This window comes from Telopea speciosissima, chromosome 2 (assembly GCF_018873765.1).
Source record: "Telopea speciosissima isolate NSW1024214 ecotype Mountain lineage chromosome 2, Tspe_v1, whole genome shotgun sequence".
NCBI classification, from domain to species: domain Eukaryota; kingdom Viridiplantae; phylum Streptophyta; class Magnoliopsida; order Proteales; family Proteaceae; genus Telopea; species Telopea speciosissima.
This window is the reverse complement of record NC_057917.1, coordinates 62,400,788-62,415,509: the sequence shown is the minus strand read 5'-3', so window position 1 is coordinate 62,415,509 and position 14,722 is coordinate 62,400,788. Positions and strand designations below refer to the sequence as shown.

Sequence of the window (14,722 nt, the reverse complement as noted above, 5' to 3'; positions counted from 1 at the left end):
CCGAAATACCATTCGTGAATCTAATTAAATGGTCATCATGTGGATAAAGATATTCTCTCTTCACCATGGCTTAAGAAAAATTGGATCCTATCTTTTACAGTACATCGCAAACTTTTCTTTTGATTAATCAAGGTCTTTAGCATAATTATAAAAACTAAGTCTAAAAAATGTCTAAGTTCATTTAAAAACTCAAAATTACAAATTACAATAAAACTTTGGAAAATAGGAGCGAAATTTGTACACAAGCTTTTCTGGAGAGATTAAGTAGAGGGCTTTTGGTTCTACCATGTGGCAAATCGACTATCAAACTACGGAAAATTATCTCCTCCAGTTCCCTGCCCGGCCTAGTTCCCTCGGTGTCTATAATAAGGAGGTTGGACCCCACTCGGGCAGAGTGTTTGGGTAGGGGTAGGGTGGTCATTGCCCCCCTTATTACATGCATTGGGGGAATTGGGTCGGGCAGGGCACTGGAGGAGACAAAGATCCATCAAACTATCATCTTCAAAAGATATCTAAGCACCATCGGAGAGGAGGGGGAAGGGGGAGAGGGGTGCCTTTTTTCTAGTACAAATATGTGAGCTAGGAGAGTCAATCCCTTGACCTCGTAGAAGGGAATGCACTATAACTGACAAGCCACCAACCGAATCAACATTTTATGTACCACTATCTTAGACGAATCATTTAGAAGGTGGTATCATTTCCCATTTTAGTAATTTGGTACTCCTTCACTTTCATTAGTGTCTTCTTACTCTTTATAGCCACTATGTATTAGAAGGTAAGATTTTGTTTTAATGAAAATATTTTGATTTAGCTTTTTCTTGTTAGTGAATACTCAATTAGAATTCGATGTTAACAACCTCAAAAGCTTTATATCGCACAAAAAGATTTTCAAATATGGAGCTTATCATATGTATTAAGAGGGTTTAGTCCAATAACAAAGCCCAAATATTATAAGGTGTCTGCAACCATTTTCACTTGGGGGTATTACTATTTTTTTTAACTTTAAAAAAAAAAGGGTAAATTACACGTCACCTCCTGGTTTTCAAACGAAACTCAAATCACCCCCTGGTTTTTGAAAATACTCAGTTGTCCCCCTCTATAGTAACGGTGTTAGTCTGCTTTAGTTATTGATGTGAAAAGACTATTTTACCCTTGTACTAAAACATTAGAATCAAATTTACAATACTACCCTTCAAAATCTATGTTTGGGTGTCAAGGGTAGTTTAGGGATTTAAATTTATTTATCTGGCTGACATCATCACTTAACAACATAAAACTAACGGTAGGGACTAATTTGTCATATTGGGGTCTAATACAGGGGGTGATTTGAGTATTTTCAAAACCCGAGGATGATTTGAGTTTCGTTTGAAAACCAAGGGGTGACGCATAATTTACCAACAAAAAATGACATGGAAAAAACTTACGAGCTACTTACATATATATAGTAGGGCTGGGCTGCATTAAACCCAAGGCCTCAATCCAACCCATGGGCTAAAAAGCCCAATATAGGCCTTAAAACTTTCGGGTAGGCTTCAAGTGGGATCGAATTTCTGGGCCAAACTTGCACCCCCATATAGTTTTGTATGAGACTCTCGGTTTTGATGAAGGAGAAACATGGGTAGGTGTTATGATCATTCGATCGGATCAGATTTGGATCAAGGGGTATTTATGTCAAATTCATTTCTATTTATTTAACATAAATCTACCCTCCCTAATCCCAACCATGCAATGGTTAATAACAGTATAGCATTGCCATGTTTCTGAATCAGGTATTCTGATCCTTGTAGTGAGACCCATATATCCTCCACGGCGTTTCTCTCCACCGGCAGCTGAATCAGTTCCCGCACGAGGCCGCAAAGAAGCCTCACCCACACCAGTTCTCAGCCGCCCACTGGCCACTGTAACGGTTGGCAATGATCCATGATCAACCGGGTGCAATTGAACCGCTTGACTCGTTATAGACAGGGACAACAGCCGGTGGTGGCGGACATCAGTGGGCTAGATGGTTGGGCCAAAGGCATAGGATCTTCAAGGAAAAAGCCCAAATACAGCTTAGCCCAGCCTCAAGATTTAGCTAGTCCAGCCCACTGAAACAAGCGTTATATCTTGAGGTAATTAAAGCAACAACAAAAGGCATATTGTTCTTCAACTTCAACTATTAATAAGGCACGTGTCCGGCATGTGTAAATGAAATTTAATTGAGCATAATCATTTCTATTTTGATTTTTTCACATTTTGACTGCTGGGGTTGCAAGCGTTTTCAACCAAAATAATCATGAAAAATTGAAAACACACAAGATATCATAATTACAAGGTAACTGTAGGAAAAAGATAGAAAGTGGGTCCCATTCCCTTTGTAGTGGATTCTCATCTTGCCCAGCGAGGAGACTGTTTAAAAGGAAGTTTGCAGCTTACTAGTGAAGGGTAATTTTGAAAAGGAATAAAATAAAGGGTTTTTTACAATTACCATCCCAAAATCCTTACTATCTACCATTATCCCCCAAAAACTTTCAAACAACTGTACCCTCCTCGATGCATATTAACCACTAAGCGACCTCCACCGTTACATTTACGTAATAGGGGGTTAGTCGTGAAAGTGTGCCGTTGTCACGAATTTTTAGGATCAAAATACCCTTTTTGGTGGTAATTGTAAAAAAAAAAAAAAAAAAACCCATCACCGTCCTCCTCCTCCTCCTCCTCCTTCTCCTTCTTCCTCCTCTGCAACCCATCACCGTCCTTTACTGATAACTTCCATGGCTTCTTTGAAGCGACCAGCTCGACCAAGAAGGTCTATCACACATCCATAGTGCTCAATTTGAGGCTCAATTCCATAATCCCGAGTCATGGAAATGAAATAATTACAACCTTCCTCCACCAATCCACCATGAGTACAACCATTCAACAAACCAACAAAGGTGATACCGTCTGGATGAACTACACCTCCACAACCAATCATCTCCTCAAACACAGCAATTGCACTTTCACTTTGCCCATGGAGTGCAAGGGAATTGATCATGGAATTCCAAGAAGTCAAGCTTCTGTCTGATGTCTCATTAAAAACGCTTCTTGCTTCCTTTAACCTCCCACATTTACCATACATATCCACAAGACCATTTGAGACAAAGGAATTGGGGCCAAGGTGGTTCCTATAGATGTATCCATGAATCCATTTACCTAGTGAAGCATGCCCAAATGATCACAAGCCGACAGGCGCACACAATGATAACAATCGATTTGGCCTCTCGTCCCGACTGCAAGAACGATCATTCTTCTTAAGAGCGAGATTGCCTCTGTAAATGAGACCATTACGAGTGCACCGCTATAACAACATTCCAAGATGGAACATCTCTCTCGGGCATATCTTGAAAAGCAAAATAGCGTTTCCAATCTGTCCAAGCCATGCATACGCTGAAATCATAGCCGTCCAAGACACGACATTTCGTTCACTCATTTCGTCGAACAACTCCTGCGCTCCAAGGTCCAAGCATAACCTTGAATAAGAATCAAGCGGAAGCGGTTTGCACAATTGGTACCCACCAAAACCCGATCTCAAAATCAGGCATGTATTGATTTAGTCCCTGTGTTTAGAGATCCCGAAGAAGATTTTAAGACTTGGGGATAGATGAAATGATTGGGCTTAGAATGACCACGAAGGATCATAGTTTGGTACAAGAGAAGTGCCGACTGTGATCGGGCTTGGAAGCGTAGGCCGTAATCATGGCCGTGTAGAGGTAGACATTGGGGAATGAAGGTGATCGAAGATGAAACGAGCATAGTCGAGGTCGGCAATGGTGACAGAGAGCGAACAAGCTTGAAAGCATAAAGCGAGTCGGCCATGGCCAAGGGTAAGAAGGAAGGCCTGGAGCTGCTTGAGATGATTGAGATGAGTGCATTTGTCCAACACATACAAAGTGGTTATGAATCGCTTGAAGATTATAGAAGAAAGAATCCTCGCGAAAGAAGCGATCACTTTCATGAGAGGACGGTGATGGGTTGCGGAGGAGGAGGAAGAAGAAGGAGAAGAAGGAGGAGGAGGAGACGGACGGTGATGGTTTTTTTTTTTTTTTTTTTTACAATTACCACCCCAAAAAGGGCATTTTGGTCCTAGAAAATTCGTGACAACGGCACATTGTCACAATTAACCCCACCGTTACGAAAATGTAACGGTGGGGGTCGATTAGTGGTTAGTATGCATCGGAGGGGGTACGATTGTTTGAAAGTTTTGGGAGGGTAATAGTAGATAGTAAAGATTTTGGGGTGGTAATCGTAAAAAACCCTAAAATAAATAAGGGCTGGTGTTCTCTGTGCCGCAGTGCAATCTGCACTCAAACACATGGGCCTGTCATTGAAGGGGTTAGGGTGATCATTTTGCCCAACCCCATGTATCTAGGTGCAGCCTGTGCCCCGGCACAGAGAACATTTGGCCAATAAATAAATGTGTGATATATTTTTGGAGAAAATTTCCCCCCTCCTTAGTGTATGTGAATGAAAAGTACACCCATCTAAAGTTATTATTACTTTGTCTCTTATTGTATGATGTCGATACCGCCCAAGGATGTAAATAGATAATTGAAAATCTGTATTTGATTAATGTTCATATCAATTGAGGGGAATTTGTATTTAAAAATTGGTATACAGAAACTATATTATTCGATTCGCTTTATAAAAAGGTGATTAAATAATAATTTTATAAATAGTATTTTATAATACTAAAATACCCTAACTAGTTTCACAACATATTACATGTAATTTAATGAAAGAAAAAAATTCATGAGGACATCTATGTAATTTCAAATAGAACCCTTCAACAACAATCCTAATGGGTAATGGCTTTAGTCTTTCGACATCAACCCTAGTCTAGTTTTTGTCTTCTATAGTTCTCCTCTGCTCAACAGTCAACACAGATAGCTAAGGTCTAAAGTTGTAACTCGATAGTTAAAAATCTACATTCGATTAGTGTTCGTATCAGTTTAGGAGAATTCATATTAAAAGGTGGTATCCAAAAACTATATGGATCTATTCGAAAGCTAATTGGATGCGAATGTAGATAGTGCTATGTGCGATCTGTACTCGATCTATTTACATCTCTAATAATACTTTCCCAATTGTTCTTGATATCCTTCCCAAGACACCCAAACTCATGGAGAAACTGTGTCTTATATTTTCAGTGATCAAGTTCTAGTGCTCATGGATAAAGGCATCGATATCGTATTGGTATCGTCAGAGACTAATACTGGTATCAATCGATGGTATCAACTGATACATGCTCTCTTTTTTTTAACAAAAAAAGGTTTATTCAATCTTGGACCAATATAGCCCAATTCCAAATTGAACAAACATATTAATATCAGTATCGCCAGATGTGGAGATGGATAGAACCTCTGATATTGACACCTAAAATCTTTCTAGTGCATGTGGTACAATCTTAGTTAGTAAGTACGCATATAATACACGTATTATATGCGTACCCGGACTTTTGAACAAATAATACTCCCGTCCCCACACTTTACCGTATTTTTATAAAAAAATGTGTTTTTTAACTGATCGAGTATTATACTCGTATAATTCAGGTATTATACGTTTTATACTTTTTAAGTTTTACCCTAATGTTTAAAAAACAAAAAAAAAACCCAAAAGATTAGAATTTTTTCACGATTTCACTTTCCCTTCTTTTGCGATTTGCGATTTCACTCCAAAGTCCAACCCTAGAAGGCAAACAGCAGCGGCAGCCCCCCTCCATCTCCAATCATCCTCCCCATCTTCGTTACGGTGACTTCTCTACCTAAGCCACTGCCACCCAAGAACTCCCATCGAAGAGAAGGTTTTGGCTTCGATCTTGACCCAAAATGCACTGGTAAACCTTAAAATCAAAGACACCAGTCATCACCCATGAGATCCAACGCATTGCCAATGGTGATCGATCGCTCCGCCATCCTCTCGAGTCACCCCATCTCTGAATTGCTCACCAGGTAAGCTTATTCACCGAATCCCTTTGTTTTAGCCTTCTCTTTTTTTCTCCCCCCTTTATTATTTATCTTCTATTCTAAATTTTCAGATCTGGAAAATGAGAGTTTCCATTTCCAATGCTTAATTAGTTTCTAAAAAAATTTTGCAGCTCTGGAACTTCAGCCTATGAGAGAAATCTTACATGCCGACAATTCAAGAAAGCTTGATTGCCATCGAATTCTTAAAAACCTATGAGTACAAAATCCCCAATTTCTTGTTTAAATTAATTTGTTTTTGGTAATTTTCCTGTGCTTGTGACCAACTAGTCAACTTTAACTATTAATTAAGTGGTGAATGCATGTTATATAATGAATATATGCCCGTTTTTTTAAGAATATTATTGCCGTCTATGCCGTATTATACACGTATTAAATACGTATCGTATTATTACCGTATGCATTTTATGAAGCCGGATTTTTGAAAAGTATTATTACCGTTTAGTCTGTTTAATTGCCGTACATATTCGTTCCCGTTCAATTGCCGTTCCCGAACTTACTAACTAAGGGTACAATATGTTAGAAAGGCATCATAATTTGTTCTCATATAATGAAAGAGATTATGATATTTATTTGGAAAACAAACTTCTTAAACGGATAATGTAGAAAGAAAATGGGAGAGACTTTCCTACACAAACAATGTGCATTTTCATGCCTTGGAGGAGGGATATTATGGGAAAATATTAAAAATATGCAGAGTATATGAGAAAATTTTCAAGGATAATGCTACAGTAATCTGAGTCTTATGAGAGGTGCCCCCATGCAATTTTGGAATTAAGCTAGTGTTGTGCAAATCTTTTACCGAGAGAAAATATTCAACATTTCCTATACATAATTACAAATGACATTTTAATTAATTTGGGATTTTCCTAATTAGAAGATGGCAAGTCAAATAGGTTGGGAAGGTTTATTGTCAACCCTTAGGTGACTTGAGGTTTCATCAATTTGGCTAGTTGTTTTCAACCTCATTCTTTTTCCCTTTTCTTGTGTGGCCCTTGCACCTAGACATAGTATCGCATGGAATTTTCATCTTACTCCTATGAAATAAAAAATCTCATCCATATTGATACTCTTGTACAAACTCTCATTGGCCCCTATGATCAAGCAACGATCTTTTGCGCTCTTTTTTATTAAACAAAATTAATAATAAATCTTACCTATAAAAGATCGTACATAATATGCCTATTATATATCTAAATGAAATTTAAGATAAATATTAACTTTTGAACGCAGTGTAGGAATTGGTTGTAGTGTGGAGACTCCTTATATTACCCTTATAAGAAACACTCTCCCGAAAGAAAAAAAAATGTGACTTACGTTTTGGTAAAAGTTTTCATGCACGGTCATGCCTACATTAATGCAATCAAATTAGCATAAATGCGAATCTAAGATGACATAAAAACCCCTGCATCCTTTGTATGATGGAGTTGACAGAAGAATCTCCCGGGTTCGATTCCGGTTTAAAAAGTAATGGTTGTAATAGATGAGAATACAATCTATAATAGGCTTCCATGTACGGTTTGGTACTTGAATTGTAGCTCGTGGTGTATTGATGATATATATGAATTCTCAGTGTCTGGAATCTTAGGAGGTTCGCCAATGTGTACGATGTTAATTCACCTCCTCCATCCATTATTATGTACTTAAATGAAAGAATAATCACTCAAATGTGCAAGTGCAAGGTACCTTAAAAGGTTTTTTTTTTTTTTTTTTTTCTCAAAAAAAGAAAGATGAAGGGTCATGAGTCATCGGAACAACACACGCCTCTCCTGCGTTCCACATCCCCTGAAACCCTGAAAATGACTAGAAATGCTGCAGTCATTTTGCACACTCCTGTATCAAGCACAGGGAACGGCAGCATGTCTAGCATGATCGAGTGGCGTTCTCTTTCTTTTATTTTAATTACCTTATCCTTAAAGGTCAATCCATCCATCCATCCATTTTCCTTACTCCAATAATAAAAGGTTACCGACCAAAGAATATGGACTCAGTTCTCACTTCTTATTGATAAACTTAAAGTAATAATTTTTCCCATTTAGAGGTGCTGTTGTTTAATCTTTAATCTTTGGATTAGCTGATTTAAACTAACTTGGCGTTTAGTCAGTTAAAGAAGCACTTACACTACATAAAGACTTGAGTCTCCTTGGCAATGATGTTGTTTACCACCACTAAATACCTCTAATGATTTTGAGTGTTCCCTTGGCATTTCCATTTTCTCCCATCACCCACCTTAAGAGATAAGACTTTTAGAGAAAAGGACTACAGAGAGATGGAAAAGAGACCTTATCAGCACTGAAGTTTGACAATAGAGGAAATAAAACTGGCCCACCTAGTTATCCAACGGTTATAATTGTCATATAGATTTAGGGCAATAGATTGACCCTTTTAGGTCACCCTAAAAATAGGATGACATTCCATTAAGTAGTAGCAAAGAATATGTTCAAGGAATCTATTCTACTACCCTAAATTTAGCATAGCCACAAGGGTAGGAATCGGTTGGGCCAGTAATGTGGTTCAACCGGGTTGTTTCAGGAATTGGGTGGAAAGGGTACTTGACCCAAAGGGCAAGGAACAGAGGAAGAGCCGTGTTGCTTCTTTGTTATACCTTTTACGTCACTAATTTATGTTTATATTTTTATAATATCTATCTACAATTATGGACTGGTTGCTACAGTTTTACACTCCAAACTTTGAAATCCACACGTCTGATGTAGATCAAACGGCTATAAACTTGAGACCCTATTTTCTTAAGAAATTGTATCTTTTCCAAAATGGGTTCGTGGACAAAAGTGACCAACTATTTCTTTCCTTGCCCGTCTTCCTGTCACAGTGAAGTGAAAAGAGAGAGAAATGAAAAGGAACAAATGAGAATCCTAGAAATAAGAAACAGCAGAGACAAAACCCAGAAAATTCCAGAACTAAGGAAATAACAGGTAAAGCTCAAGTTGTAAAGAGAGTATATTGGTTGAAGTAAATGACAAAGGCTTTTAAGGCATTTCCCTCACGCAAATGAAGTTGCAGAGATAGATAGATAGATAGATTGGAAAGAAATTTAGAACACACAGTGAAAGAGAGAGAGAGAGACACTCACAGAGCCGCACAGCTCTGTCGCTTCTCCTCCTCCTCCTCGTTTCACGTTTCAATGCCCTCTGGACTGACCCCGCATCAACGTAAAGCCAACTCATTATCACTTCTCTTAAAAGCCATTAAAGCTTTCATTTTTTTACCATCTATCTTTTCTTATTTACATCTCAGCCCCTCTCTCTCTCTCTCTTTCTCCGTATATCTGACATTTGCAACACACGAAACCCCATAAAGCAGAGTCTGAAGAGAGAGAGAGAGGAGAAATCCGATAGATAGAGCCCTTTGTCACTCTTGATTGAAAATAGAAGAATAAAAGCCCTTCCCGCTCTCTCTGTGTGTATCTTCTTCTCATCTTTCTCTGCTGATCGATCTGTGTCATGGATACGAACAACATCAACAACAACAACAACATGGTCTCTTTTCCATCTGGGTCTGATTCAGTATCAAGCCACACCACCTTCGTGCAGGCAGACCCATCAACATTCAGAGCTGTGGTTCAGAAGCTGACGGGTGCTACCAATGATCCATCACTGAAGAAGCTACCCGTCACGGTTCCTGCTCGACAAACTGGTAAGGGATTGTTTGGTGAGATGGGTGCTCGAAAACCAGCGTTTAAGCTCCAGGAAAGAAGGCAGAGTCTGAGGAAGCTTGAGATCAAGCTTGAAGCTGCTAGTTTTGGTGGTGGTGGTGGTGGTGGTGCAGGGATTTATTCACCGTCAGCCGTAGGTGGTGGTGCTGCTGCTACAAGACAGAGGTGCTTCATGGGGGGAGTAGGTGAGATGACGTTGGTTTCCCCTGTTTCGCCCTTTGATTTGTTGTCTCGAGGGAGCCCAAGAACCCCAACTCCACGGTTAACGCCGGAAGAGGAGGAAGAGAGAGCGATTGCAGAGAAATGCTTCTATTTGCACCCTTCGCCTCGCAGTACACCAAGAAGCTCTGAACCTGAGTTGCTTCCTCTGTTTCCTCTGCATTCTCCAAGAGACTCTACTCCTTCTTCTTCTCCTTAGATTTTGCGTTATAGATTCTGATTTTCCTTTCGTAGAATTAAAATTTCTATATAAGATTAATAATCCATAGATCGAGAGATCATGATCTACTTTGCTTTTATTGGGAAAATCGTTTGAATTTTCCATTGTTATTCATTTAATTCGGTGTTGTAATTACAGTCTGTAGAGAGAGCACTTCAAACCGTTGGATTCATCGCCCATTACGTCATTAAAATCTGTTAAAAAAAAAGTCCATTTGATTGGACGATACTATATATGGTCAAACGAAGGTAACTTCCACGATTTGGACGGTTTGGATGTTCTGGTCGGTGGAACTAACGGTTTTGGATGGATGATTGGATGTTATATACATAAAATTGCTTCAAAGTACTGACAACAGAGTTAACGTGTGGGGAGGCGGAAGCCAGAAAGGCCAGAGTCTTCAGAGGGAGGAGGACCCATCACCCATGATGGGCCTGGGCCAGGGCCAGGGCTTTGGCTTGGGAAGTTGAAAATGGTACAGAAGAGACGTTGACTTCTTTCGCTCAGGGTTATATTCGTAAATTCATTATGGGAGGAAAAACGCGCTAACACCATGCTTCGCCCAGAGTCCCAGACACAGTCGAAGGTACCCACGTTTCCCTATGCAGAAAAGTCGTTGTAGTAATAAAGATTTCTTTCTAATCTGTCACTGATTTATTTTTTGGTAGAAAAATCTTGGGTTAGGGTTTTGATTATGCACCCATCTATAGTTTGAGCTATTGTATTTTTTTTTATTTTTTATAAAGTAGTTTGAAGTATTGTTATTGTATGATTGACTGATTGTATCAGTATGGCTGATCCGTATCGGTATTGCCATTCAACGATTCCGATACAGTATCGGGGTTAAACAGTAGGGATCAGGGGTAAAACAGTTAAAAATTCAATTTTTGTAAGGAAAAGGGGTAAACTTGCTCCATGTGGGCCGATCTTAGCCAATCTGTATCGGTATGATATCAATTTTAAAGATGATTACCCGATCTGATACCGTCTACCAAAACTCTGCATGGCATTGGTCTTGTATTGACCATAGATGTTATTGATACGATACCTATATTTATCGAATGGTAATGTATCAGATGGATTGGTCTGAATCAATTAAAATTATCTCCTCCAGTTCCTCTAATAGGGGGGTGGTGGACCTCACCCTAGCAGAGTGTTTGGGCAGGCGTAGGGTGGTCATTTCAACTCTCCCTTGTTAAAGGAACTGAGAAAGGGGATTGGAGGAGATAAAGATCCAAAATGAAAAAAATTAAAGCTTTAATAGTTAAACTAGCTTAGAGGCTCCTAATAAAAAAAAATAGTTTATGATCTTCAATATTGAATGCGAAATACTTTTACAAAGATAAGTCTGCTAAAAACACATAAAGGATCATGGTTGTGGAATAGCATTTCTACTAATTTACCTATTTTAATAAAGATAGTGTTTATCCAAATTAGTAATGGAGCTTCGATTATGCTTTGGACTGATCTTGGCTGCCTGACTTTCCTGATTTTTCTCTACCTTCAACCTTAAGTAGGAATCCTAGGATGCAGAAGGTTAATAATCTCATTGTTGGACCTTCCTCTAAGTGGAATATCCCTTCGATTTATAGTGTTTTGCCTTCTATTCATATCTTAGATAATTGGTGGTATATATTGTCTAAATCTGGTTGCTTCACTACTAAAATGGTAGTCACTTATCTAATAAGACAAGTCTGCCAAGGGTCCAACAATGAGGATAGGGCTAGGTTGAGATGGTGGAGCTTTATGTGAAAATTACGTATCTATCCGAAATTCAAGATTTCTTTTGGAGAGTTTTAAGAGAGGCTACATCTTAAATCTTGGATTTCTTTATGGGGGGAGAGGGGCATAGTGATGATTTGTTCGCGTTTTGTGGAGCATATCTTGAAACATCTTGGTATTTCTTAAGTTATTTTTGCTTTAAGCGTTTATTTTATCTGTATAACTCTTCTTAACTGTTCCATCATGTAGTCTATGAGCGAAAGAATTTGGTTAGTAGGGATTTTGGGACTAAGATTGGAGTACTTTCAAGCTCCATCATTATCCTTACCGCGGAAATGATTAGAAAACAAAAACGTTTCAAAAATTTATATCCACTTTCTTAATACATTACTTTAAATAATTTCTCATTAATAAAGTACATTAAAAGTATGATTAGGTTTTTCTTGTTTAATTTCAAGCATGTTTCAATTTCCCTTCAGTTTCTAATTCTAAATCATCATTTCTTTCTAGCTCTTCTGATTTGTAGTTAATCAATTTATGCTTTTTTCCTGCTCATTTCTTTACATATATTTTTTTTTTCCCAATGCTAGCTTTAAAACAGTACTAGATGGGACTGCAGGAAGTCTCCAGACTGGATTTTTACTTGGAATTTGGTTTGATCCACTTCAAAACTCAAGCTTGGATCCATTAATGGTTGCTTCAAAGTAGAAGAGACTTCATTTGATGCAGTTTTTGAGATTGTCTTCCATGGATGATGGTGATTATGTTTCCCTGTGGAATCTGGTATCTCTAATGTCTCAGGATTCAGAGCTGTTCATGTTTAACATTGCTAAAACATAACAATTCCCTACCATTTCTTCGTATCTGTGTAAAGACAGAAGCTCCCAAGACTAAGTGTGTAAGTTTGGTCCTGTGAACCAAGCCAAGCCTGCTTGAGCTTGCTCTGAGCCCAGACTGGGCTGTGCTGGTTTTTCAACCCACAGGGTGGGCCTGAGGCAGTGTCGTACCGGGCCTGGCTCCTGGCTCAACCTGATCCTGATTTTATATAACTACATATTAATTATCACATATTTTTTTTATAAGGACACAAATGGCACAAATAGCAAAAAACAGGGTCAGTCAGGTCAATTAAGTTCAGCCTGGCCATGGATAAAATCAGGGCCAATCCTGCTCAATCTGACCTGATCAGAGTCATTCAAAGCCGGGCTGGGCCGGGCTGGGCTAGACTGGGCTGGGTTGAGCCTGGCAGGGTTGTGATTGGGCTGAGATATCTCAGCCACCTTAGGACCAGGTTGGGCTTGGGCCGAGCTAAGTGGACTCAGGGTTGAGATGAGGTTTTTAAAAACTCGCCCAACCCAGCCCTGTTTCATCTCTACCCAAGATAGTCATTCATCCATAGCGGTAGCTAATACATTATAAATGGTAAAATAAAATAGTAGGGAAACAAGAGCAGTATAAGTTATAGTAATCAGAATAGCTAATTACTTTTGTTTGCGTTCATTTTATATATGTTACATTTTCGGTTTGGTTCGAACTGATGATTTTAGCCTAAAACTGAAAATCAAATCGAACCAAATAAAATTTTACTTTCCAAAACCAAAACTGAAGAACTTTCATTCGATTCGGTTTGGTTTGCTTAATCGACAGGTTTCGATTTCGGTATTGGTTCTAAATCGACACCCTTAGTTCCATTGAAAACTCTAACCCTTCCTCTCCCACACAACTTCTTGTAACTAGGTGTGGTTACACCAAGATTAATCCTAATATTTATATTACAATGATATACATAAATTAGGAGGTCATTTTATAATTTTTTGAGGTCATAACAAAGAGGGGGAAAGCTGCACAGCAGTGTCAAATGACCACCCTACCCCTCCCCTTGGATGCATGTGTACACAATCCCATCGGCCTCCAAGTTGGCGCAGGGGCCACGAGGCCTGGTAGAAACCCTTCCTTTTTTTTTTTTGATATATGAGAAATGGTAGCACTCTCTTTCTCTCTCACACACATGAAATGACCTTGCTACCCTTTGTGTACTAAACCAAAGGGTGTCAAGTAGTTCAGGTTTTTTTTTTTTTTCTAATTCAATTTTGGTTTGGTTCAAAATATAAAATGTACGTACCAAAAGCGAAGCAAAACCAAATAATTTACATAACCTCAAACTTGAAGCCGAATCAATTATTTTATTCGGTTTCATCTGGTTCCTAATTAATCCCGATGATTTAGTTGAAGTGGAAATAACATGTTGAAACAAATGAAGTACAACCTCATGAAGAAACTATCCCACAATTTCACACATGGTATCTTACAACTCTTTACACAATTCAACAAAAAAACCCGTAGTAGATAATTTCAGATACTCAACAAAGACACATATTTGGAAAGTTTATATGATTTAAGTAGTTGTTCTATGAGGGAGGGAGGGAAGATGAGAATGAGGAAGCTTGAATTCAAGACCTCCCCGTAGACTGGTGCTATTGCCCGCACTCTCACTATTTTTTTTTTAATACCAAATGTATGAGGCTCCCTCAGCTGCAGGGTCTATGGAGGATCACAATGGCCACAGCCTTATCCCTACTTTCGCAGAGAAGTTGTTTCCAGACTTAAACCTGTGAGTACTTGCTCATACCATTTTATCTGCTCCATTTCTGACATACTCCATGTTGCTCCATTACACTCTTAGATTGTCGACACATGGCAATTTCAAATCCTACGGTTAGATTTTAGTTATGGCATTCACCCATCTAACCCTAACTTAACCTGAGTTAATCCATTCTCTCTCCTCTCTCACTCCTCCCCCTCTCTCCCCCTTTCTCTCTGCTGCAACTCTCGGAGACCGACAAATTCCTACATTCTGATCCAAGCATTCCCACTGTAACCGACGAA

The 14,722-nt window shown here is 38.9% G+C and overlaps 1 protein-coding gene and 1 pseudogene across 1 annotated transcript; one reads left to right on the top strand and one right to left on the bottom strand.

Moving 5' to 3' along the window:
- Positions 1-2,728: 2,728 nt before the first annotated feature.
- LOC122650968 lies at positions 2,729-3,976 on the bottom strand (annotated as a pseudogene).
- Positions 3,977-9,410: 5,434 nt separating this feature from the next.
- On the top strand, positions 9,411-10,093 carry LOC122653173 (VQ motif-containing protein 31-like). Its single transcript, XM_043847114.1, has one exon. It carries the CDS (start codon positions 9,464-9,466, stop codon positions 10,091-10,093), a length of 630 nt encoding a protein of 209 aa, XP_043703049.1. The 5' UTR covers positions 9,411-9,463.
- Positions 10,094-14,722: the final 4,629 nt, after the last annotated feature.

What these genes read in the sequence shown, in the direction of transcription:
- LOC122653173 (XM_043847114.1), top strand. Translation starts at nt 9,464, where the DNA reads ATGGATACGAACAACATCAACAACAACAACAACATGGTCTCTTTTCCA.